The 27,594-nt window shown below is 42.9% G+C and overlaps 1 protein-coding gene across 8 annotated transcripts in view; it reads left to right on the forward strand.

The window, feature by feature from the left end:
- Positions 1-26,178, forward strand: part of TENM1 (teneurin transmembrane protein 1) — a 388,748-nt gene extending 362,570 nt beyond the window's left edge. For 5 of the 8 annotated variants that reach the window (XM_077922107.1, XM_077922110.1, XM_077922108.1 and 2 more), the window contains 6 exons: positions 328-624; positions 5,071-5,172; positions 7,594-7,981; positions 8,635-9,855; positions 13,678-13,820; positions 16,961-26,178. In XM_077922107.1, the coding sequence (XP_077778233.1) occupies positions 328-624; positions 5,071-5,172; positions 7,594-7,981; positions 8,635-9,855; positions 13,678-13,820; positions 16,961-17,719 (2,910 nt within the window). In that variant the 3' untranslated portion in view covers positions 17,720-26,178. The remainder of the gene's footprint in view (positions 1-327; positions 625-5,070; positions 5,173-7,593; positions 7,982-8,634; positions 9,856-13,677; positions 13,821-16,960) is intronic. The other 3 variants (XM_077922113.1, XM_028714302.2, XM_077922114.1) reach the window with 1 other exon arrangement.
- The last annotated feature ends 1,416 nt before the right edge of the window (positions 26,179-27,594 follow it).

Genomic DNA, 27,594 nt, shown 5'->3' on the forward strand with positions numbered 1-27,594 from the left:
TGAAGAGGGGCATTTTTGGTGGCAGTCCAGCTTTGTTACACCCTCCTGGAGGAAGTAAGACTGGTGTTACTATTATATTGCTTTTGGTTCTGGAATAACACGTTTTTCTTTGCCCAGAGTTTTCAAATTGATTGTACTATCTTAAGTGGTTAGATAATTCATTTATCATATTTTATTATGTTGGTTTAACTATTTGTCTGCCTCCTTGGAGTCCTTATTTTGAATGAAGGCATGGTTTTAAAAAATGCAAAATAAATAAAATGCATATCTTCATCTACAGAATTGCTTCAGTTGAATTTGTGGTGCTGTTCTTGCTTTATAAATTAGGCCCACAACAGAAACCTGCTCTCAATTGATTTTGACCACATCACAAGAACAGGGAAGATCTATGACGACCATCGGAAGTTCACTCTTCGGATTCTCTACGACCAGGCAGGCCGCCCAATCCTTTGGTCTCCCCTCAACAAATACAATGAAGTCAACATCACTTACTCACATTCTGGATTAGTGACCTTTATCCAGAGAGGGACATGGACCGAAAAGATGGAGTACGATCCAGGTGGGAAGATCATTTCCAGAACATGGGCAGATGGAAAAATATGGAGCTACACATACCTAGAAAAGGTGATTCATTTTTGTAAATGGTTTGTGAAGATTGCAGTGTAAATTTGATTATCCACATTTAGAAACTCAGAGAAGCCCCCACTGGGGAGAAAAATAATTGGATTTAATTAGATTATTGTTAATAATAATTACTTGCAAAAATGGCTTCTGAACTGTTTAAAGCACTGTTTCCCAAACTTGGGTCTCCAGCTGATTTCAGACTACAGTTCCCATCATCCCATACCACTGGTCTTGCTAGCTAGGGATGATGGGAATTGTAGTCCAAAAACATCTGGAGTCCCAAGTTTGGGAAACAGTGCTTTAAAGTGTAAAACCAAATATAAATATATATACACACATGTTAAAATACACCCAAAACAATCTCATCAAAACAATAAATACATCCATAAATAAAAATGCACGATAAAACAAGCCCATTAAAACAGCAAAACAATTAAAACAGCAATTAAAACTATCAGATCAGGAGGTCTAAACAGGTGTGCCTTCAATATCCAGCAGAATGTCTGTACAAATATAGGGCCTCTCATATTTCAGCAGAGAGAGCATTGAACACTGATGCAACCCAGAGATGGGGAATCTGGTGTCTTCCAGATGTTGTTGGACTCCAACTCCCAGCCAGCATTGCCAATGCTCAAAGATGATGGAGGTTGTAGTCCAGCAACACCTGGAGGGCCACAGCTTCCCCATCCTTATTCTAGACTAAATAATTTTTATTTTAGATGAAGGATCTAAATTAGCAATAATTGAGGAATTCAATTTCTATGAAATCCAGTGGGAATTGATCTTTCAGACTTACGACATTAAATATCTTTGAGATTTCACATTTCTCCAGTTCTTGCAAAACAGTTGTCAACTGATAAATCTTATCCAAACACAGTAATGCGTGTGTTTTAGAGTAAGATACTTTAGAAATGCATACACTGAGATAAAACAATGCTTTACAGTACATGCAGTTTTTCAGGGGAAATTTTTAATCTAAAAATTGGCGCATAGATTGGATGGGATGGACCTTTAAATGAACACATGTGAGACTAGCATGTAACTGTCTATCTCTAGCCCAAACTGAGGGGCCCAAACAGAATATGCTGAACCTGTGGGATCTCATTGACTTTTACACAACTCAAACATCCTCATCATCCTCATTATTAGACATAAGAAGGCCCTGCTGGATCAGGCCATGGCCCATCTAGTCCAGCATCCTGTTCTCACAGTGTGTTGTCAGAGTATATTATGGCTAGCAACCCTCTCCTCCATGAATTTGTCTTAATTCTCTTTCGAATCAAAGCTCTCTACATTAGTGGTCATCATTGCCTCCTCTGGGAACAAGGAATTACTATTACTTACATTTGTTTATTTGTTTCTTTGTTTACATTTCCTCGAAGGAGCACAAGGTGGCATATGTGGTTCTCTTCCCCTTTCTATTTTATCCTCACAACCAGAGAGGTACAGTAGGCTGAGAGCCAGCGACTAGCCCAAAGTCACCTGGTGAGCTTTGCAGGACAAGAACCAGAGTCCTCTGTGTGTTATTCCAACACACTAACCACTATGCCATACTGTCTTGGAGAGGGGTTGTAACACAGTAGTGGAGCATGAGCTTTTGCGGGCAGAAGGTCCCAGATTCATTCCCTGAGATCTCCAATTAAAAGGATTGGGTAACAAAGGATGGAAAAGACTCTTCTCTCTCAGAAAGCCTCTGTCCATTATAGAGTAGGCATTACTGGGCCAGATGGAGAAACAGTCTGCCCAGGTAAAAGTCAGCTTTCTATGTTCCTTTCTATATTAACGTGGAGCTCTCGGGTTTAGAGATGGTTTGAACTTAGGAATACTAGTGAAATGGAGAGGTTTCCTGCTAAGGTCAGGATCCCCCACTAATGAGCAGAAACCACTAATGAGCAGAAAGGCCTAAATGTCTGCTAACAGCTAATGACAGAGAGCCACTGAAAGAGTTGCCTATTGGATTTAAATGGGCCTTGGGTGACATAGTTATGAGTGATGCAAAGATGAAATGTGGCATTTCATCTCCGTATCTGTGTTATCCATCTCTACAGCATGCACTTTAAACTCGGGGGGGGGGGGGGTTACATTCCACATTCCAAGGGTTAATGTTCAGTTTTACAATTCTTAAGGTGGCTTTGTGAGCATTAACTTTTCAATATGACAAGCTGCCTCTTGAGGGGCGGGGGGGGGGGCATGCTTGTTAACACATCCCAGAAGATTGACATGGTGAGATTTCAACAACAAAAAATACATTTCTGCAAAAGGAAAAGCAGGGGTGTGTGATTTTTTCACCAACCCCATACCACCTCTAGCACCAAAAGGCTCCCAAACCCATGGAGACAGTGCTTTTTTCTGGAGGTACTCAAGGGTACACAGTACCAGCACCCCCCCCCCCAAATAAAATGTTGAAATTGTGGCGCTTACTGTAACAAGATCATGGTGAGTACCAGCACTTTTTTTCTTTAAAAAGGGGGGGAGCACTGCATGGACCCAACTTTCACAGGCACAAGAGGCTTCAGAAGAAAGGGAGCGTCAGCAAAATATATCCTCCCCACTTCCATTTATGCATCTTCCTCGCTGGAGTGGTACTGTATTCTACAAAGGAAAGCATCACAATACACCTGCTGGCAAGATGACACTTTATGTATCTGATGAAGTAGGCTGTAGTCCAGGAACGTGTATGCTATAATAAATTAGCCTTTAAGATGGTACAAACCCCTTAGTTCTTTTCGCAATACACATCATCTTCATTTTTAGGCTTTTTCAATGCATTGGGGGTTTGATCTAAAGAGCAAAAGAGCAGAAAGAAAATAGCTGCTGGCATTTTTCTGCAAGAGTTTGTGAAGCAGTTTAACAGGTAGCTCAGTCGTTTTCACACTTCCCTTGTGCAAGGGAAGCGGGATCCTTTTTTAGTACAACTTGTTGCCCTTGGTGCTCTAGCACAAAGCGAGAATGTTCTGCATACAAAAGGGTGGTTTTGGATCCACCCCAATGTTCTTCTGAGCTCATGAGTGTTGCTTCATCATGTTCTCCCCCTCCCAACCCAATGGTTTAATCACAGTGTTGGAGAAAGCTTGTACTCACTTTACACATGAAGTAAGCGAATAATGAAATTTATGAGACAAACACTGGCATGGCTACTAGCTTGCTAAAAAGCGGGAAAGAGAGAGGGATTTTTGGTCACCTTCCCAGAGCAATATGCAAAGGTATACCACCAAATACTGCTGTGCAAATGACTTGTCAATTTCCATATCCAGAATTTAAAAAATACACACGTTAATACAGGTGTCAAACATTTTGCGCGGGGGTTTTGTTCCTGCCTGCCCCCTCACGTATTGGTGGAGCATATATAAGCCTGCTCCGCCCTGTGACGTATCTGTTCTTCCTTCTTCCGGGTCCAAAAGGACCCGCATGTTGGCAATCGCACATCAGCTGGAAACACCTAAAATTTCTCTGCCTGTACATGAAAGCAAATAGCTGTAGCAACCAAAAACAAAATTACAAATAGCATCAAGCAGTGATGCAATAAAGATTTACTTAGACAACTTATTTCAGGCTGTACAATCTGTTTTTAAGGGCAAGGGAGATAGAATCCTTATAAAATTAATCATGGATCAAAAAGTGTTTGGCTTATTGGCCATCCATTATTTGTGGCCACTACCAACGACCTCCCCTCACTTGGGTCCTCTGGCATACACAGAGGGCTGCAGGGGACAGGACAATGCAGTGACATGTAGAAAGTACAAAATAAGAGCCTTTCTTGTGCCACTCATAGGGTATTCCTGCTACTACTCACTTCTTAAAAACTGCTTATTATAAAACTGGTTGGTGCCCGGGGTCCTGTTCACTAAGGGGTAGAGGCACTTACCTAATGGTAAGCTGGTGTGTGAATTTGTGGATCCCTGAGCCTAATACACATTTCAGATATGAACTCCTCATATTTACACAATTCCAATGATAATAAACCCACTTATTTAAAAGGTTCTTAACAATCTTCCTTCCTGAAACAGATTTTTTTTTAAGCATTCACTGTAAAAAATATTTCCAAATGTCTGCTTTGCATTTAATAATTATCAAACAAACAAAAAAATACATATGTGAACATATCCTTCTCTTAAACATGGATTTCCAGAACCCCTTTTAAAATATGTAAGCACCTGAGTAGATTCTGTATTCCCTTTCCTGGTAAAAATAAGTCTTGATAAAGAGATCCCACCACATCCAAAACTACCTATAGGCTCAGTTCGGACATCACATCTAAATGTGGATAAAGTAAAACTATGGTTTGGTGTGATTTCCAAAACTGAGAGCCATGGTTTGTGACTGGCTGGAAAAGACAGAATTAGAAACAATGGTTTGGCATAGGTAAATACCATGGTTTGTGCTGACTATGATATGAGACGATGTCTGAATTAACTAACTGTAGTTAATGGTCACCTCTACCTCCAGAGACTGCTGCACAACAGAGACGGGAGTAAACTTATGAAGCTGAGTGCTGAGAGGATGAAAAAAGAAGGCAGACAAGCAGCCCTAAACCAGGGTCTGCCTGTGGTATGTTTGAAAACTCAAACCATGGTTTGGGTTCCAAACTATAGTTGGTACAAACTATGGTTTGGGATGGTGTCTGACTTGAGCCAACTTGTATTCTATCTGTATTCTGTCTCAGTACGTTTGCGTGCATTTTGTTGAGCTGAAAAGACAGTCCTGAGAGAAGTCCCATTAAGTTTTCTAACAATTGTTCATATATTTGTGTGTGTTTCAGGAATGTAGACAGGAAGGCTCAATTCAGTCATCCCAACTCCCTCCAGTGCCTGGAAGGGACTTAACAGGAACAAACTAATTGTTATAATGAGAGATCTATGATCTCCTGAAATCTCCCCACCACCACTGCCGCCCTATAAACATCCACATGAGGTTTGGATGAGCCAAAAGAAGAGGGTTAAGTCTAAGCACACAGACTGGAGCTGCTATTAGTTGCAGAGTGGTAAGCATACAGGTACTATAAAGGGATCCACATATTTCCTCTCCTCAGCTAATAGCAGCTCCAGGGAGGAGTGTAATCTGCACTGGAAAATCTACACCGGGCAGACACTGCCTAAACTTCCAGTGCCATCACCCTTATCTACTACTCCTTTCTTGTTTGAAGAGAATTACAATATGTCAGGACATCTCATCAGAGGCCTCTCAATTACAGGCACACCCACCCACCCACATGCTTATAGTACGTGTGTTCTACTCACGTGCAACCATGTGTATATATGCGACTCTGGGAAATAAATAAATAGAGTCATACCAGGAAATGGCAGGAAAGAACTGGAGAGTTCTTGTGGATCGCAAGGAGATCCTCCCCAGAGCCCAAAGAGGATGTCAATGATGGCTGCGGAAGCCCCAAAGAGACCTGAGGCACAACGGGGCTTCATTTAGGCTGCTCAACCTCCCTGCCCAACAACTGACATGTAGGGTGGCGCAGCAGCAACACCTTGCCTTCAGCCAGCCCCAGAGCTTCAACTCTAGATATTTTGGTCTGGATTGGAGAGAGCACCACTTCAAGCAATCATCGCTCCATTCCAAATAATTCTGGAAGTTATATTTTGTTAAGGGTGCTGTGAGTTATTAGGAGACTCCAGTTCCTTTCACAGTCTTACAATTCCCAGAGCAGTTTAAAAGCCAATCCTTCATGGGGAATATAGGAATTGTAGCTCTGGGAGGGCAATAGGGGCCCCCTAAGAATTATCAGCATCTTTAACAAACTACAGCTCCCAGAAATCTTTGTGGGAAGCCATGGCTGTTTAGAGTGGTACCGTACTGTTTTAAATGTATGCTTTAAATGTATGCTGTGAATGTTGCCTTTTGCTGGCACTGTTTGTTTCATAACTTTCTACAAGGGCTAGAGACTTACTTTAAGCAAAAGGGATGGGAAGGCACCAGGGAAGGCCTTCACAGGCCCCAGGTTGGGAACCAATGTCATCTTTTGTTGCTTGTTTGGTCTGTGCAGCAAAAGGAGCAAACATGTAAACATTTGGGAGCCAAAAACAGGCCTATAGTTTAGTCTGTCTCTGGGAGCAGCTTCAGACATTTTAGAGAGACGGGATACAACACCCTTGATACACACTACCATCTGCCTCAATGTCTGAAAAGCAAGCTCCATGGATAGTGTTAGCAAAAGCTTTCCCCACATGCACCGCTTGAACATTCCTGATGCACCCGATTCATTGACAGATGCTGCAGCAGTGGTGTACTAAGAGTCACTTTGAAGCCTCTTAAACCAGCCAGTTTTACTTGGAAAGGGAATGAATTAGGAATGCTCAGTGTCTTACAGGATCAAGAAGCCACTAGAGCTTGTTCAAATGAAATGAAGAGGAGGATCAATACCTATTTTGCTGCTCTGTGCTCATGATACAAACTCACCTTTTGATGACTTTCTGAAACCTGAGTGGTTTTATGTTGCTTTCATTGGTACACGTAACTAGTCATGGGATTCCTTAATTAGATTTTTTAAAAAGTTATAACTCGTTTGCAAGTAGGGTTAGGTGAAAAATTCGATTCCGTTCACATTTAACAGTGAATCTCCCTAATTCACACTTCTCCACATTCACAAGCCAAAGCACAACCAGCCTTCAAAGTTCATACTTCTCTGAATTTTGCAATGCACCTTCTACAGCTGAGTAATGCATACAAAAATGCATAGACTGTGGTAAATATATATATTTGTGAAAATGACATACAAAAATACATTATATTGGGAGAAATAGCCCTTCAAAAAGGTGTGTATTAGGAGATACTTGCACTAAAACGCTGACAAATTTTCATTACGACTTTGTGTGTGTGTGCGTGCGTGCGTGCGTGAGAATTTTTTTGGAAAACTGAGCCCAATATCAGAAAAATGGGAAACTGAGAGTGACCAAAATCAACAGATTTGCCACCATTGCTTGCAAGTCATTGTGCTTGTTGTTTCTGTGTTTTTCCTTTCAGTCTGTGATGCTTCTCCTGCATAGTCAGCGTCGTTACATCTTTGAGTATGACCAGTCAGACTACCTACTATCTGTCACCATGCCAAGTATGGTACGCCACAGCTTTCAGACAATGCTGTCTGTTGGATACTTCCGCAATCTCTATTCCCCACCAGACAGCAGTGCATCTTTCATCCAGGACTTCACCAGAGACGGACGACTTCTGCAGACCCTCTACCCGGGTACAGGGCGCAGGGTTCTTTACAAATACACCAAGCAGTCCAGACTGTCAGAGATTCTTTATGACACCACCCAAGTCTCCTTTACTTATGAAGAGTCATCAGGTGTTATTAAAACAATACACTTGATGCATGATGGATTTATTTGCACCATCAGATACAGGCAAACAGGTAGGCTGAAACTGTATATTATTATTTGGGCTGTGCTTGTGTCATATATTTGTGGTATATATTAGTCATTTCACTGCACAGTTAAAAATGCAATACCATAAGGTTTTTTTAAAAAATAATAATAATATTGCGATGACCTTTAGCCCATTTAGTATGGGAGCATGGCATAATGGCTGCCACAACTGAAAGAGAAGGGAAAAAATGGGACCACAAAATGGTAGCAACCACTCCATCATGGGGAAAAGGAACCTACAGCAGTCACCACCATGTTTAGTGACAGGGAAGCTGCTTTTGCCTCTGTTAATAGATTGGAGGGTGGATATCCAACCCTGCATTTCAGTGGAATGTGGGTATATTAAGAGGGAGGGGGTTGTTCATTGTAGAAAAGGCCAAGCCAGCATAAATAAGAACTGAGCAGAAAGAGCTGGCCACTCACCAGTGGTAGATTTTTGACAGGATATTGACTGAGGTACTTTCACAGGTGCCATAGGAGGTACTGGCAACCACACTGGGGCTTGTGGACATCATATTGATGACCCCAGTATAGCTAGTCCTTCAGGCAGTCTTGTTTTATTATTACATCATTATTACTATTATTTACTTTTCTGCTGTTTTCCTTCTCCTTAAACAATTGCCCAATGTTTTATATGTAGGTCCACTTATTGGCCGCCAGATATTCAGATTTAGTGAAGAAGGTCTTGTGAACGCCAGATTTGACTACAGCTACAACAACTTTAGAGTAACCAGTATGCAGGCCATGATAAATGAAACCCCTCTCCCTATTGATCTGTATCGCTACGTTGATGTGTCTGGTAAAACTGAACAATTCGGAAAGTTCAGCGTAATCAATTACGACTTAAACCAAGTTATAACTACCACCGCTATGAAGCATACCAAATTTTTTAGTGCCAATGGCCAAGTGATTGAAGTGCAATACGAAATCCTTAAATCCATTGCCTACTGGATGACCGTTCAGTATGACAACATGGGCCGCATGGTGATTTGCGACATCCGAGTTGGAGTCGATGCAAACATAACAAGATACTCTTATGAATATGATGCTGATAGCCAACTTCAAACTGTGTCTGTGAATGACAAAACCCAGTGGCGTTACAGCTATGACCTCAATGGAAATATCAATTTACTTAGCCACGGAAACAGCGCTCGGCTTACTCCTCTGAGGTACGATCTCAGAGATCGTATCACAAGGCTGGGGGACATTCAGTACAAAATGGACGAGGATGGTTTCCTCAAACAAAGAGGAAATGACATCTTTGAGTACACCTCTAATGGCTTTCTGAACAGAGCCTACAACAGGGTTTCTGGGTGGACAATCCAGTATTGCTACGATGGGCTGGGGCGAAGGGTGGCCAGCAAATCAAGTTCAGGACAACACCTCCAATTCTTCTACGCGGACCTTTCCAATCCAGTAAGAGTTACTCACTTATACAATCACAGCAGTTCAGAAATAACTTCCTTGTATTACGACCTTCAGGGTCACCTAATAGCCATGGAATTAAGCAGTGGAGAAGAATATTACGTTGCCTGTGACAACACTGGCACACCTTTAGCTATCTTCAGCAGTCGTGGTCAAGTGATAAAAGAAATTCTTTACACCCCTTATGGAGAGATCTATCAGGACACAAATTCAGATTTTGAGCTCATTATAGGTTTCCATGGAGGGTTGTATGATTCACTCACTAAACTGGTGCACTTGGGGCAAAGAGATTATGACGTCATCGCTGGGCGCTGGACAACACCAAACCACCATATCTGGGAAGAACTGAAGAACAACCCCAAGCCATTTAATCTGTATGCATTTGAAAATAATTATCCAGCTGGCAGAATCCAAGATGTGGCTAAATACACAACAGGTAAAGCATTTATTTAATTGGGTTGTGGGGGAGGGTAGTTTCTGGTTCAAATTTTAATGACAGGAGTGCGTAACCTAAGGCCCAGGAGCTAAAGAGGATCCTCCAAACCTCTCTGTATGGCCTTTGGAACTCTCTGCAGAACACGCAAACCACTGAGCCTGTTTCATGCACAGAAGTTCAAGGTGTTACCGTATTTTTCGCCCCATAGGACACACTTTTCCCCCTCCAAAAATGAAGGGGAAATGTGTGTGCGTCCTATGGGGCGAATGCAGGCTTTCGCTGAAGCCTGGAGAGCGAGAGGGGGCGGTGCGCACCGACCCCTCTCACTCTCCAGGCTTCAGGAAGCTATCCGCAAGTTATCCGCAAGCTATCCGGAGTTCCCGCCGGGCTCCCACGGCTTGTGGAGAGCTGCCTGCATCCCGAAGCCTGGGGCGTGCTGAGCTTCAGGCAGATATACGCAAGCCTGGGGAGACCAGCGCGACTTCCCACCAGGCTTCCTAGGCTTGTGGATAGCAGCCTGTTCTGGATGCTGGGGTCGGGGGAAGCTCGGGCTTCCCCCCCCAGCCCCGCGCCTGGGGGGAAAATATTTTTTTCCCTTTATTTCCCCCCAAAAAAACCTAGGTGCACCCTATGGGGCGAAAAATACGGTACTTTTAGTATATGATTAACTTGGGACCACTTTACCTACAAGATCACTTTACCCCACATGTATCCACTCAACCACCTGGATTGGTGGAATTGGAACTGCTGCAAGTGCCACTTAATGCTCATTCTGCATTTGTAAGAACTCAGTTGTTTCGTGCGGCGCCACCTGTACTTTGGAACTCCCTGCCTCTTGAGACCAAGCAGGCACCTCCACTTTACTCTTTTCGGCGCCTGCTAAAAACATTCTTGCTAGCCTGTCCAGATGCTTCGAAAGTTGAGGTCATTTTATAATCTGCTTTAGTTTTAGGTTTGTTTGTTTTTCCTTTTGCATGTTTTAAAGTAGGGCTGTAATTTATTATTATTATTTTTTGCTGTCTTTTTTTGTAAACGGCTTCTTACAATCAAACGGTTTTCTTTAAATTTTATGAAATAAATAATAAATAATGAAAGTATTTTTGCCTGACTGGAATATGTCCTTGAACTCTTACAAAGTCTCTAGTCCGCCTGAATATAGCTAGGAAAGGGGTGTGAGAGAAAGAGTGTATGAAAACTACCTTAGTGTAAAAAGGTAAAGGGACCCCTGACCATTAGGTCCAGTTGTGGCCGACTCTGGGGTTGTAGTGCTCATCTCGCTTTCTGGGCCGAGGGAGCCAGCGTACAGCTTCCGGGTCATGTGGCCAGCATGACTAAGGTTGGCAGGAGCAGGGACTGAGCAATAGGAGCTCACCCCATCGCGGGGATTCGAACTGCCGACCTTCTGATCGGCAAGCCCTAGGCTCTGTGGTTTAACCCACAGTGCCACCCGATGTAAATGTTACCTCTGTTGCGCCGCCCACTTTTGCCTCTGGCCCTGTCCAGGCCTGACATGTGGTCCCTGGAATGGAACACTTCCCTCAGGCTAGAAAAGGCTCCCCCAATGCTTTTATGACAGTGGATCTTGTGAATATGTTCAGACAATTTCTGTAAACAGTTTCATTGGATCTCTGATTAATTTTGAAACAAAATGAATTAAGAAATCAGTCAATTTAATTTGTATAGCCAGAGGCCTTTAACAATGAACAGCAGGGGGCAAGAGCAAGGCTTTCCTCTGAAATCACACAACACAAACTATAAAAGATTACAGCACAAAAAATTACTGCATAAAAGTTTTAAAACTAGAAATCATTAACATAGCTGGAATGGAGCTTCTTATACCACCTTTCCTTCCAGGTTTTTTTTTTTAATTAAACTTTTAATTGAATTTTTGTTACATGCAAAAACATGTAGACACCGGAAAAGAAGGTAAGGGGGGAGCAGAAAAATGAAAAAAGCAATGCAGCGTTGCAGAATGAAATATCAACAGCAAACCAGTATACCAAACTAAAGTCATATTTCACTGAATATCCCAGGTATTTAAGGCAGTATGCAGGCATGTTCTTCCCCATTTTATTGCCTACCTGGGGGAAGACCAGGGGTTCCCAAACTGTGGTCCACAATCTTCATTCAGGTGGTTTGTGGTTCAGGATGGGAAATGGCAAATCCAGTGCATTAAATACTCATATTGGTCATATTGCTTCTTTTCTTTCTTAAATCAGGTTTTACTGTATTGCAATTTGAATTTTATGGAATTGCAGTTGCTGCAGCAGGCAGAAAAATCAATCCAGTTCATACAATTCGTATTTTCCATCCAGAATGGAAACCAATCCCGTTTATACAATTCATATTTTCCAGCTCCTAGGGGCCATGGGGGCTTTAGCCCCCCACAGTAAATATTTGAGGGGGCTGGGCCCCCACAATATTAATGGGCATTCCTTTTCAAATGGTGCGTATGCACTGTGTCATATAATTGATTATGAAGGGTGGTGCTTACCTGGACCCCACAATATTTTTTTTCACGTTTCACCCTTGTTTGCTGCTGTTGTTTTCAATCTGCAAGTGATACGTAATCGATTACATTCCTGGCCCCCATTTGCATTGAAATGAATGGTGTGGAATAACAGAATTATTGTGTAATATATTACATAAAATTCCAGAACAGCAGACAGGGAGATGAATAAGGTAGTTTTGGTCAGAGCTGGGCAGTGCGATGGAAACAGAATTGCTTCCACCAAATGCAGGTTGCCGCCTACATTTTTTATCCTGTACCTGTCACTCCACTTCTCCCATGATACAGCTCTATGTGACCTAACATGAAAGTTACATGAAAATGTAACACATCTTTCAACAGCCACTTTTCAAGAATTAAATGAAAGCAACTTCAGGAGCAGGTGATTTGATGTGGAGAATCAGCAGTGGAAGAGTGTGCCTGACCATTCCTTGCCACCAATTTTCCCACTTCAGATTGCTGCTAACAAGCTGCTTCCCACCCTCTCCCCCAAGCTTCCAGATACATGCTTATCCTTGCAAGCCATCTATGTAGAAAAGGGTTAAGCACCTCTTTTCCCCACTGTTATTTTTCCATTCAAAATTACTCTTTTTTGGGTTGCTCATTTATAAAAAATATTTATAGACTGCTATTTCATAAAAATAAAGCAAAACAATTTAAAATAAAAATGCATAAAACCATACAGTAAAAACATATAGAAAAGTTAAAAACAGACATCAGTTAACCATTGTGGAAATATACATACAGTATGCCTGAATAGACGTAGTGGAATGGAAAAGTTTTCAGCAGGCGTTTAAAACACATATGACCTTATATTTGTACACGGCCACAAGTTGGAATATAATTCCAGATATCACTCAGCTATGGGAAATGCAACACTTCTGAATATTCCACCCTGTCACCTTGTCTACAGTACCTTTTGATTCATATCTGAGCAGCCAAAGAAGGAAGAGGCTTGAAATATTATTCTTTAAGACTTGAATCTCTTTTTTCTATAGTTGTAGGGTTTCAAAAAGTGAAAATCCGGACACAAAAGTGGTTGAACTTTTTTGTAGCCAAAAGTTGTAGCCAAAGTTGCAAAAATCTCAACCTAGCTTTTTTAAAGGAAATTCACCCAAATCTACACCGCCAACATGGGTTGCCATATATCCGGATTTTCCCAGACATGTAAGGCGCTGTTTACGAGGGCCAAATCCCGGCTGTGTCCAGGAAATTCCAGACGTATGGCAGCCCTATTTGTTTTTTCTATGATTGTCATACAGTACTTCTTGACTTCAGCATGTTAATCGTATTCTGTTTGGTTTTATTTGTAGACATTGGAAGTTGGCTTGAGTTGTTTGGGTTTCAGCTTCACAATGTACTCCCGGGATTCCCAAAGCCAGAAGTGGATGCTATGGAGACAACATATGAACTTGTACAGCTTCAAACAAAGACCCAAGAGTGGGACCCTGGAAAGGTTAGCAAAAAGACACATTCCTGCATTATGTGAATTCTAGGGGGGAAACAGGATACATATTTATTTTCCTCTTTCCTCACCCCACCCTTGGTGTTTATGTTGGTGGGCAGGGGTGCAGGCTCCCCATGATCCAAGGTGCCCCAGGCACCATCAGGGGCAAAACATTTTCCTCCCTTAAGCTCCACAATCTCATACAGTGGTACCTCTGGTTATGTCATTAATTCGTTCCGGAGGTCCATTCTTAACCTGAAACTGTTCTTAACCTGAAGCACCACTTTAGCTAATGGGGCCTCCTGCTGCCACCGCGGCGCCGGAGCACGATTTCTGTTCTCATCCTGAAGCAAAGTTCTTAACCTGAGGTACTATTTCTGGGTTAGCAGAGTCTGTAACCTGAAGCGTATGTAACCCAAGGTACCACTGTAGTAACTTTATTATGTCACTTACTCTAAAACAGATATATCCTAGTTCTGTAACCTATGGGATCACTTTATTCTCCATTCAGAGGGAAGAGAAGACAAGGACCTCTGCTGACAGCCTTTTTTATTAAGCATCCATCCTGATTTGTTTGCACAAAATAATATGGGTGTTATTTGATTTCCACTGTTTATTGAGCATTCATTCTGATTTGAGCTCTAGAAGGCTCTGGAATGCTCTCATCAGATCTTGGGGGGGGGGGGGCTTGGATTGTCTTGTGAAATCTTGCAGCAGCATCTCAAAGCCAGCATGCTGAGAGGGCCTTCCCCTTCCCCTCCCACCCCCCAAGCAAGGTGGAGAGCTTAAAAGCTCTTTTCATGGTGGGTAACCCAGTGTGAAAAGAACTTTCGAGCTTTCTGCCTTGCTTGGGGCACAAGGCATGGTGCTCAGCACCAGTGACGTAGCGTGGGGGGTGCAGGGGGGGCAGCCGCACCGGGCGCAACATCTGGGGGTTAGGGTTAGGGGGCGCAAATCCACGGGTTAGGAGGCGCAAATCCACGGGTTAGGGGGCACAAATTACTTGCCTTGCCCCGGGTGCTGACAACCCACGCTACGCCACTGCTCAGCATGCCAGCTCTGGAAAACTGATCTTGCTGGAACTCAGCTGCCTCACAAGATCTCGTGAGAACCGTTCAGAGCTGGCACACTGAGTGGGTCTTGCCTGGCAAGCAAGGTGGAGAGCCAGACAAAAACTTTATAACCAGCCCTTTTGCCTTTAACTACCTGTGGCCTTTTAGAAGTGGGTGGGGTATTTTTTCATGCATTTCTTCTTTTTTCCTTTTGTTTTCAATGTTGCTTTGTGAGCGGGGTGGGTGGGTGCCTGTTTGGTTATTTGGTTGTAAGTTGCTTTGGGTTTCCCTGGGCAAGATAAAGCAGCTAACAAATGCAAATAACAACAACAACAACAACACTATTCTCATGCCAGGTGCCCCCTAGGTGGACCTGGCACAAAGAGCACCTTGCTTGGCATTAGACTTACACAATTCCAACCAGCCCATCTTCAACCACATATAGTTGAAAATGTGCAAGTCAATGGCACGTAACAAAAGGTATTGCTGCACAGATCTGTAAATGTCCACATGCAAATCGTGATCTTGTAAGACAACTACTAGAGCAGGGGTCAGCAAACTTTTTCAACAGGGGGCTGGTCCACTGTCCCTCAGACCTTGTGGGGGGCTGGACTATATATTGGGGGGGGGGATGAACAAATTCCTATGCCCCACAAATAACCCAAAGATGCATTTTAAATAAAAGCAAACATTTTACTCATGTAAAAAAACCAGGCAGGTCCCACAAAAAACCCAGAGATGCTTTTTATATAAAAGGACACAGTCTACTCATGTAAAAACACGCTGATTCCCAGACTGTCCGCAGGCCTGTTTTAGAAGGCGATTGGGCCACCGGACCTTAGTTTGCCTACCCATGCACTAGAGGGTACCTGAGAGGCAAAGAGAAGTAGAATCAGAGCTGATCCAGATTTCGTTTTGTGCTGCATTGCTAGGCACAAGTCCCCACTTTAAAGTGTGATGTCTGAGCACTTTTTTGTTTTGCCCTGTGGCATTTTCCCTGCAAAAACACACTATTTACCTCTGAATCTGAGCAAACACTGATCAGCGGAAAACCTGAATTGTGGTTTGTTCTGGTTCAGTGTTAAAGAGTGGGTTTCTCAAGGAAAGCACTGGGGCAAACAGAAACCACATGAACACAGCAGTTTAAACCACAAAGCTGTGCCTAGAAAGTGCAGGACAAATGGTGTGGATGAGTCCTCAGCTGCCTCTGTTCTTACAGTGCAGCTTCAAACCCTGATTTATCCCATTATGCTATTTTCTCATGAAGTGCATGCCCTGAAGTATTGCTGGAATTCTGCAACACTTCCTGGAAGTGTGGCAGCAGGGGCAGGGAGGATTGTGAAGGACCCACAACTTTAGCCATGTGCACCAGTACAGTGGTACCTCGGGTTACATACGCTTCAGGTTACAGACTCCGCTAACCCAGAAATATTACCTCGGATTAAGAACTTTGCTTCAGGATGAGAACAGAAATTGCGCAGCAGCGGCGCAGCAGCAGCAGGAGGCCCCATTAGCTAAAGTGGTGCTTCAGGTTAGGAACAGACCTCCAGAACAAATTAAGTTCTTAACCCGAGGTACCACTGTAAAGATAAAGGGACCCCTGACTGTTAGGTTCAGTCGCGACTCTGGGGTTGCGGCGCTCATCTCACTTTACTGGCTGAGGGAGCCGGCGTACAGCTTCTGGGTCATGTGGCCAGCATGACTAAGCCGCTTCTGGCGAACCAGAGCAGCGCACGGAAACGCCGTTTACCTTCCCGCCGGAGCAGTACTTATTTATCTACTTGCACTTTGATGTGCTTTTGAACTGCTAGGTTGGCAGGAGCAGGGACCGAGCAACGGGAGCTCACCCCGTCGCAGGGATTCGAACCGCTGAACTTCAGATCGGCAAGCCCTAGGCTCTGTAGATTAAACCACAGCGCCACCCGCATCCCGTCATGTGCAACGTGTACCTTGCACATTAACCTTTAACCATTAGATAACTATGGTTTAAAGTGAAGTGTGAACCAGGTTACGTTGTTACAATAGAAACATATTGTATGTTTCTCTAGCAACTCCAAAAACCTTACCTTCATATGCCATGCATCTTCTCTTTTCCAGACTATACTTGGCATTCAGTGTGAACTACAGAAGCAGCTCAGAAACTTCATTTCCTTGGACCAGCTTCCCATGACCCCCAAATACAGCAATGGAAGATGTGTGGAGAAAGCAAAGCTGCCCAGATTTGCTGCAGTTCCCTCAGTTTTTGGGAAAGGTATCAAATTTGCCATCAAGGATGGCGTGGTAACAGCTGATGTGATTGGGGTGGCGAATGAAGACAGCCGCCGCATCGCTGCCATCCTCAACAATGCTCACTATCTTGAGGACCTGCACTTTACAATAGATGGGCGAGACACACACTACTTCATCAAGCTTGGGTCTCTGGAAGAAGACCTTGCAGTGATAGGCAACACTGGGGGACGTCGGATTTTGGAGAACGGTGTTAACGTCACAGTATCACAAATGACTTCCATCATCAATGGCAGGACTAGACGGTTTGCTGATATCCAGCTCCAGCACGGCTCTCTGTGCTTTAATGTTCGGTACGGGACTACTGTGGAAGAAGAGAAGAACCATGTCTTGGAGGTTGCCAGGCAGAGAGCTGTGGCTCAAGCTTGGACTAAGGAACAAAGGCGACTCCAAGATGGTGAAGAAGGTATTCGGGCTTGGACAGAGGGGGAGAAACAGCAGCTTTTAAGCACAGGGAAAGTACAGGGCTATGATGGATATTTTGTTTTGTCTGTGGAGCAGTATCTAGAACTTTCTGACAGTGCCAACAATATTCACTTTATGAGACAGAGTGAAATAGGCAGGAGGTAACAAACAAACAAAAGACATCGATCTCTGCCTTTGCATCACCAAAGACTGCCTGTTTTTAAAAAAAACATTAAAGTAAAGGTTTATTGTATTGGTTTTTCTAGATCAGAACTCTGTGTATATATAAATATAGAGGGGGAAAACATATCCAACTGCCTTTAAATGTGACAGAAGATGGTATTTTAATATCGTTTGTTTAAAACTCTTTGGGAGATGGCAATGATTGTTAGTTCTAGGGTGGCTGCCTTCAACATTTGGAAGCGGCGTTCTTGGTGTTGAATTTCATTTGGAAATGGTTCACATGGGCAAAATATTGAGTGTGTTCTCTCTTTCCCTCTTCAGGACACAGTTTTGTTAATTTTAATAACTTGCATACAATATGTTTGTGGTCTGGCCAACACCCTTTGTTCCTTGGTCTAACTGACAACTCATCCATCAAGCAGTCTGCACAAGCTATGCTTTTAAGGGGCCTTCAGGCATAACTCCAGGGTATAAGAAACACCCCAAAATACTTTGAGCCAAGTAGCAAACCAGCCCTCTATACTTCACACCTCAGAGGTAGGGTGTTGTCAGCCATGACCTTCTTAATAAATTGCAGATAAACCATTGTTAGTCATTGCCTTATAGGACAAATTGTTTCACTCTGTGGGCAGTTAAAAAGTGGCAAGCCAGATTTCAGGAATCTCAGCAGTGATAACAGTCATGTTCACAGACCTGAGAGAAGATGCCCTTTTGCTTGCCAACTCAGAGGATACTAAATGGTGAAGCACGGATAGAGATGCCACTTCATCTAACATTCCTATTGCAAATTTGCCAGCTTTGAAGTAGGAGCCAAAAGAAGAATGTGTGTGGCCACCCTGAGCTCACTCTATCACACACAGAGCACACACACACACACGTGCAGACTCTCTCTCTCCTTCCCCACCCCCAGCAATTCGTCTTGAATATAAAGCATTTTATCTTTTCTCAAGATAAATTGCCAGGTGGGGATGGTGATCTTCATGGAGATTGCAGCTGGAGAGGAGGAGATTTTGTTCTCCTGCAACATCCTAGTAGCTATATTTTCCATGAAGATCCTGGTCCTCCATGCATCAGTTGGACTTGAAAAGTCTACCACTGACACCAGTTCTCAAGCAATGTGGGAGAGGTGCTTTTAGCAAGGGAGATACCATTCATAGCATCCATTCTCACTTGCAATTCCCTGGGCCACAATTAGGCTAGAAAAAATGCTTCCTATTCGCTCCCATAGGAGGCTTTTTCCAGCTAAAAATTGTGCTGAGGGTGGGGAGGATGAGGAAAGGATCCTTCCAGCTGAATGGAGAAGTCCCTTGAGTGACATCCAGGTTACTGGTGGCTGGTTTATCAACCTTATGTTTTTGTGTCTTTCACAAGTTTAGATTTAGGCCATGCATTATAAGCACATTTGGTCTACAATCCTAATCACACATACCTGGTGGGAGCAAGCGCCACTAAATTCAGCGGTGTTTACTTCTGAGTAGACATGCTTAGGATTGCAGGCTTGGCCATTAGCAATTCCCATCAGCATCAATGGTAGAAGGTAGTGATTTTCAATTTAAGTGAGAAGTTTCATCAAAGTGAATACAACCACACTGGCATTCTTCTGAAATAAAAGAATGAAGGACAGTCTTAATGTAGACTTCAGGGCCTCTTCATATGACAAATGGGAATGCTGAAAGATGGGAAAGCCTGACTGTGGAGAGTCTGGCACATCATGATGAAGTGACCATGCACTTGCTCCCTCAGATGTACAGTCCAACTCAACCAGTTTTTTGAATTCACCAATATTTGCCCATTTTTTCTTGCAACTTCTCATTCATTTTATTTCTTTAATTCTTTATGATGGCATTTAGAATCCACTTTCACTGCCACCCAAAGCAGTTTAGAAAACATAAGGGAACCACAAAGAAGTAAAATACACAGTTAATATCAAAAGCAAAAAAATCAGCAATAAACCGCAGGAATGTCAGCTTGGTCATACAAATGGGCCCAGATGAGTGGATGTATTTTTTTTTAGCAAGGAAAGCAGGTGCTTAATAATTTGTCCTCACTAAGCAAGTACTAATCACAATGCCTGTTCATGAGAGTTAATATCCTAATATTCATTGCTCCTATATTCCCAAGCTAGTTCATATTGGGTATATGTGACAACTAGCTGTTAGGGATGGGCTTGATTATGAACATCAGGTATAAATCCACCAAATAACATTGACATTTGAGTTCTCCCTACTTGTTGCTCGTTAGTGGTCCAGATTCTGGATGTTCTTCATCTTTGACCACTGGAGGTAGGATCTGGGAGGGAGGGAGGGAAAGAGGGAGGGGGAGGGTGCCTCAGAGGAAAATTCACTCTCCTTTAGGTTCTTTTATGGTATAAAATACTGTACACCATTGGATCCAGTTAATGAGATCAGACAAAATAATTAGTATTGTACCTTGTTCTTGTATTGCTAGCTCTGACCTGGGGGTTATTCCCCATGAAATTGTGGAGAATTTTAGTACCTCCACACACCAGGCTAAAATGGACAAGCACTTTTTAATTCACAGAAATAATTTCTGGGCTTTATGTAAGAAGTGCACTCATGGTGATATATTTTAGCACTGATCTAAGATGTCAACACTAGCAATGTTTTAAGCAGTTCTATCATTTGAGGCTCGTGAATTGATGTACCTTTTAAAACAAAATGCTTTAAAATACCCAGAAGGGAAGAAAATGTTTTGAAACTCTTCTTAAATAGTTATTAGCTTGAAATTGTGCATTTCTAGTATGTAATACGTATGACGTTAGTGTGTGCCTTGAGTTCCATATAGATATATTTGTATTATATGCAGGAAATGCACTTTATATTACCAACCATGGATGGGTTTTAATGCTGCCTTGAATGTTGTCATTTTTGTTATTATGCCAAAAGCTCATAAAATGAAATGGAATACTTTTTTTTCCTCTTTGGCGTTTACCAATGAATGAACAGAATTTCCTAGGTGTGTTTATAGGTATTGTTTGATATAAAATGTGGATTAGAAAAATAATAATTAAATAATCATGCCACCAGAGGATGATGGTATATAGAAATGTTTTTATCATGTTTGCTTCTGAAATTCAGGGGAAAAAAACCCTGTTATTTTTCCACTTTGAGGTCAAGGACGCAGCCCTCCAAGCTCAGCTTCTGTACAAATCCTGTACATAGGAATGAATGGTGATTGTGTAGAACATCTGAATAGATTTCACTTTAAAGCAACATGTTTTGGGTGCTTCCAGACTGTAGCTTTTTTGAAATCTTAAGAAGGATGTAGTTGTATAGAATGCAGACCAGCAGTGGTGAACCTCAGGCTCAAGTGGCCAAATGCAGACCTCCAAGCATCTCTCTTATAGCCCTTGAACCCTTATAACCCCAGGTTATCATCCTCACCAGCCTTACACCACACCCTCCTTGAGTGTTTTTGCATGGCTGGGATGTATCCTTGAAAACTGATAATGTCTCTTGCTCACCTGGATGGAGAGGAGTGTGCAGAAACTACTGCCCTACAAAGATACAAATTTGTATTAATTGCCCTGTCCATTTATTATTATTATTTTGCCTCCGGCCTAACCCACCATTAACATATGGTCCCTGAAAGGTTGCTCAGAATTAAGTGAGGTCCTTACACTGAAAAAGGTCCCCATCCCTGCCCTAGATAATGCATAGTCTAAAACGGGGTTTCCCAAACTTGGGTCTTATGTTGATTTTGGAGTACAATTCCCATCATCTCTGACCACTGGTCCTATTAGCTAGGGGTGATGGGAGTTGTACTCCAAAAACAGATGGAGACCCAAGTTTGGGAAACCCTGATCCAAAGAATCATTCTGGCTTAAGGCTCATCCACACTTACGTTTAGTCTGCACTTTCTAGGTTTTCCAGCTCTGTGTCTGAGCGGTTTTTTGTTTTGCTTTTTGTCCCACTGCTTCCCCCCAGAAAACCCACACTTTACTGCTGGATCGGAGCAAATGGCAATCTGTGGAAAACCCCATTGCCTTTTGCTGTAAAACATGGGTTTTCCATGGGAAAGTGGTGGGACAAAAAAGAAAACCTGCTCAGACACAGACCTGGAAAGCCTGTATCTGTGCCTAAAAATGTGGCACAAAAGGAAATGTAGATGAGTTACTGACATTTTGCCATTCTGCAAGTGGTGAGCAGCCTTTGTAAAGAAAGTACAATTGCCAGAAAGCACATACAAGCCATTTCTGGGAGAAATGGGTTGAGGATATACATAGAATAAAATGTACAGAATGTGTTGCTTCTCCTGACTTACATTCTACTTTAAACCACGTTCTCCTTACAAACACATTCTGTTATTATGCCATCTTGCATAACCTTGCTAAAAGCAGACCAACTGGCCCTTTTAAGCATGCTTCAGTGAAGGCAAGTTGGATATCAGACAGGTATTCAGTCACTTGGCCAATTTTATCTCCCTACTCCCACCCCTCATATTTTTTCAAAAAAAATAGTAGGGGGGAAATTCACAAATGACTTTCTAATGAGCAATTAAATAAATAGTCTACAATGGGATGTGCTAGGAGATTTTGTGTTCTTGCAGTGGTGGCAAAGCCTCTGACTACTATTGGCTGAACTATTGTGATGCCTTGGAATATTAGCAAACATTCAATCTGCTGAAGGGAGTTCTCAGGTATGAAATATTCACATTCCTCCAGTTTTGTCTGTCCTCACATCATCTTAAGGACTGGAAGAGCATAGTGGGCAGAACAAAAGAGAGTGAGATGAGAACTAGTTGAAGAAACACCACCTCAGAAATAGGAATCTTGAAGAGAAGAATGGCTGCAGAGAAGGGGAGGGAATACACTGAAATAGGGACTGGGGTGTGAAACAGAAGACAGGGAAAACAAAGAGGGCAGAAGATACTGGAAAGGGGTGACAATTGTGGGAAAACTACAAAGGGCCTCAGGGCAACAGAATGTATAGGAAGTGGGGCAGAGAGTTGGAAATGCTGTAGGGACATCATAACATAATGCCTGGCATCATAACAAAAGGAAGTGAAATAAAAGTAGGGGGAGGCAACTCACACTGAAAAGCAGCGGCAGCTTCCAGGCAGTCACTGTTTTGCAGGTGGCATTCAACCAGCAAATTCAGGTTGCACAATTAAAGTAGATTTAGCACTCAAGCACAAGAAACCTGCTCCCTACAAAATCATCATCATCATCATCATCATCTTTATCTTTCTGAGGGGGAGCAGTTGAAATGTGTGTGATGACATTTGCTTGATGCAACATCATATAACCTCACAAGCGCTCAGTAAACAGCAGACATTGTATAACCTCCTTGCAAACTTTGTGCAAACGAGGATGAACGCCCAATGAACAGATCATCTTGAACTGACCCCAGTATGTGGCTGCAGAGGCAGGTACTTGGAGAGCAAGAGCTTATCAATGCACTCCTGTAGTTGTAGCTGAGACTTAATTGTTTTAAGGGAAAGCTGTAGTTCAGTGTTAGAGCGTCTGCTTTGCATGCAGAAGCTCCCGTTCCAATCTGAAACCCTGGAGAGGGCAGCTAGGGTGTCACTGAAATGGAACACTAGCTCTCAGGTAGTAGTCGGCAAGAGAATGAGACAGAGGTCTTGTCCACACTTCCACTTGTCCTGTGCTTTCTAGACATGGGCCTGGGAGTTTTCTGCAGACTGATATTTGCTCCAATTCAGCACTAAAGAGCATTTTTCCCCTGGGGAAAGCAGAGGGGCAAATGGGAGACATCTCTGATCCATGCCTAGAAAACATGGAACAAGTGGATGTACGGATGAGCCCTGAATGAGGAGTGGGCCCCTGAGACCCCCAGTGTGTAAAGTGTGGCAAATCAGCAATGGAATGAAGTCAGTCTAAAGTTTAATTAGAGAAGATGACGGCAGCCATGTGCACTTATGAATGGTCATATATAAAGTATAATGGGGTTACTATAGAACAGGGAAATGTGAGCACAGAGTGCTAGATCCTTTCCACTCCCTTACCTCACCTTAATCTACTTTTTTAATTTGCAAAGTATTAATTAACCATATACACAAATAATTTAAAAACATAACACCATATATGACTATTAAGATGATGAGATGAGAAAGCTCACTCCCAAATGCAGAGTGAACCTAAAATCACACCAGCCCTAGGGGTGGGATGTAAAGCTCATACTGGGTTGAAAGAGCAGAAGGTTGATATGGGCTGGAAGCCAGGAAGGGCAGAGAAACAAGAGTGCTCAGCAGTGATTCATGGTCCTTCAGGGTAGCTGAAGGACATGAGAGTGCAGGCAGTGGGGGAAGTGGGTGGAATTAGAGCCTTGAGGAAACAATGGTCAGTGGAGGAGACATGAGATTGGAAGCAGCAAAGATTAGTTGGGAACGGTTCAACTAGCAACCAAATTCATACGTTGTCGTTGTCCCTTTTTCTGGTAAGATGCCTGTGCTTTTAAAAGTTTGCATAGAAATATAAAACTGCTGTGATAAAGGAGTTAGGGTGGGTGGAGAAAGAGAGAGAACATCTATTACATTGCAGCCTGTTGGCTCCCAGATCTGGTTGATGCCTTCAGCAGAATGAGGATGGGATGAGGCGGTAGAGTCTGGAGGTTGTAGACTAGATCAGTGTTCTTCAATCTCGGGTCCACACAACTTTTAGGACTACAGTTCTCAGCATCCTTGACCATTGGCCAAGCTGGCCAATGATCTGGATTGAAAACAACTGGCATGCCATTCTTAGTACGTAGATGAGGAGTAGAAAGAGCCTGCAGCCCTCCAGATGTTGCCAACAGCCAAAGCCAGCAGCATGCCCAATGATAAGGGATGATGGAGTCTAGCAAAAGCTGAAGGGCCACAGGTTAGTTACCTCTGTGCTGCTGCAGGGCGAGTGTCCTCTAGGTGTGTGTTCAGTGTTCCACAGGCTTGCAGGAGGCAAATCAAGAAAACTCAAGGCTGAGCTATGCCCTAGTAGATTGAGCTGAGCATGAATCATCTTCCTCTCTGCACGCCTATGTCAGCGGCAGCCCTGCCCTTTGAGACACACAGGGGTCACCTCAACATCACAAGAGACTAGCAATGTAAGGAAGAACCCTGGTGATCTAGCTGAAACCCTTGACTTGCCTGCTCTTCATGCTATTGTATTTCATCTGGAACACGGTCCTCCGGATATTTCTAAACCATTCCACAAAAGCAATGTCACTACCAGCAGAACTAAATTCTGTCTTTTAATGACAGTGAAAACTAGTACAGTAAATCTGTCACCATTCAGCAAATTAGAACACTTTGGTCAGTCTGCAAAGTTATATGCAAACACAAAACATTGGTAATACAATCTAAAGAACATACATCCTTGTGTTCATCTCCTGTTGATGGTTCCAACCTTACTAGAAAGTGCAGTGTGTTTCCCATCGTATCATGTTAAGATATGATTGAAACCTAGGGCTTTGGTGAGCAAGGCTGTTTTTTGTTTAAAGAGAAAGAATATTATCATGCCGGCAGTAATCTGCTGCCCTTCAAATGAAAGAGGGCAACATTTGAAAAGGGTAGGTTTTTTTGAAAAAAATGTATCCCACTTTCCCCATCAATTATGCTCAAGGTATAATGTTGGCTGCTGTATGAAGGAAGATTGTAATGGAGAAATAGCAAAATCACCAGAAGCAGAGAGAAACAAAAGAGCTGGAGCCAATTTTTAGCACACAATGACAAAATGTGTTAGATTTCACGTGTTCTGTGGTCCGCAGTCCTACTCATTGCCCTTCCAAATGCTGGCTTATAGAGACCTTAACAGAAACTGGGTGTCCTCAAGTTCAATTTTGTTGTGGGATTTTCTTGGCCTTTGCCATTTTACATTATCTGTCCAAGAGAATGTGTTTGCCAGTTACAATCTTTTCTTAGATTTAGTGGTGAACTTTAGCCTCTTAATAAACATTAGTATATCTGTAGGTCTTTGACAATATTTCACATGTATGATGATGAACCATGACAGAACATTGAAACTTTCATAAACAAGGTGTCTATAAACAAGAAGAGAAGCCTAGCATACAGTGTTTTGTCAATTACTAGTCTTTTTCCTTTGTTTTTGCTTTCTCATGAATTGTAATGATGTTTACAATGTATGCCAAGATTTTCCATTCCTATCTAACAACAACACTTCTAAACTTACTGAAATTGTAGTATAACGGCTTGAACTTTGTTGCTAGGGAACAATAGATTTCCTTTTTTTGTATTCCTGCTCTGAACACTGGCTGGATAACTGTACAGGTTTTATGTTCAATGGCTGCAGTGAAATGGTTTGTTGCATTTTGCTCTGGTTTTCAGACCAGAAGCATGTATTTTCTACAAGACCATTACAACAACCCTGCTGTAAATAGTAAAAGTTACTATATAATGTGTTGACATTTGAAAGACAAAGTACTTTGAATATTTCATTTTTAAGACATAAAATTGCAGACAATTAAGCAGAATGACTTTTCTTGTTCTTGACTGGCCAAATGATTTACATCACAGTCCTGTGTCTATCTGCTTATAGGTTAGCAGAAGTTGTCTTTGTTGACCCTCATAGAGGTTCCTCTCTATTTCTACTTATGCTGCAAACCCATGGTCCCTCAAAGGGCATCCCAGAGGCAAGCAGAACATACTGGATACTCCTTTGGGGTGGGGGGTGGGGGGTGGGGTGTGTGTGTGAGAGAGAGAGAGACAGAACCAGCCCAATACATTTTGCCACCTGAAGTGAACCACAAAATGGCACCTCTGCCATGGAAGAAGGGGTGAGTTAAGATCTACATCAGGAACAAGGGGGGAATAAAGATCAACACTGGGAACAAGAGGAGGAATCAAACCAACCTCACCCGATACATGACTTGGGAATCAAAGGCTGTTGCTGGGGGTGGAGGAATGGGCTCGCTCTGAATCACCTGGGCACATGCAGAGACCAGGAGACCCCAGAGAGAAGCCCCTGCCATTTCCTCCCTAGAGGTAGGAGAAGACCAACAGCACCTCCTATTTGCCACTGTAGAGGCAGCATGGGGTGGGGCTGCTGACCTCTGCAGCTGTCACTACCACTGTCAGGATGCTCTCAGTGGCTTCTGGCTGGTTGCCCAGGAAAGTATAAAGACAGGGGAAAGTTTCTTACCATCTTTTTTTATTTCAATCTTTACAGAGAGAGGCTATAGAACCCAGCCTCCTGGATAATGATGTTGTCCCTAGTGAATCTCTAACCCTCGTCTCTCCCACTTCCTCATTCGTCACTTCTGTGGGTGCTGCTATGTGCCCTCTGTCTTTGAGCTCTTTGCTCTCCTACTTTTAAGACTTGCCAGGTTCTGGGAGATGGAGGATCTGGAATGCTTTCTAATGACAATGTGTCAGCTGGGTGTTGTTCTGGCCCTCCTATGATTTCCTAGATTTCCCCCTCATCTGCCTCTGAGCTGCTACCTCCCTCAAACCCCTGTTGTAAATCTATACTGTGTCTTCCTCTTCCTCTTCCTCTTCCCTGGAAGGGTCAGGATGGGGCGGCAATCTCCACCATTCCTCCTCTGCCCAGTCCCTGACAACAACCATGGTGGTGGCAACAGTGGGCAATGGATTCCTTGGAGGCCAGATCTGGTGGTCATTTTGCCTTGCTTCTTAGGTGGGCCAGCCCTGGTGAGGTAGATCAAGCCTAAGGATGGGAAAGGAATTTGATTCAGTGTGCATTTAAAGCTGAATCTAGCAAATGCACACATTCTGAAACAATATGCTAACCAAAACATGTGTACTATTCAAAATCTACACTTATCCAAAATTTGCTATGCCAACCAACCAAACAATGCTTACAAAAATGCCTATATTAGAGGAAAGTGTTCATAAAAATAAACATATTGGTGCACATGGCCTGC

The sequence above is a fragment of the Podarcis muralis genome, chromosome Z (assembly GCF_964188315.1).
Source record: "Podarcis muralis chromosome Z, rPodMur119.hap1.1, whole genome shotgun sequence".
NCBI classification, from domain to species: domain Eukaryota; kingdom Metazoa; phylum Chordata; class Lepidosauria; order Squamata; family Lacertidae; genus Podarcis; species Podarcis muralis.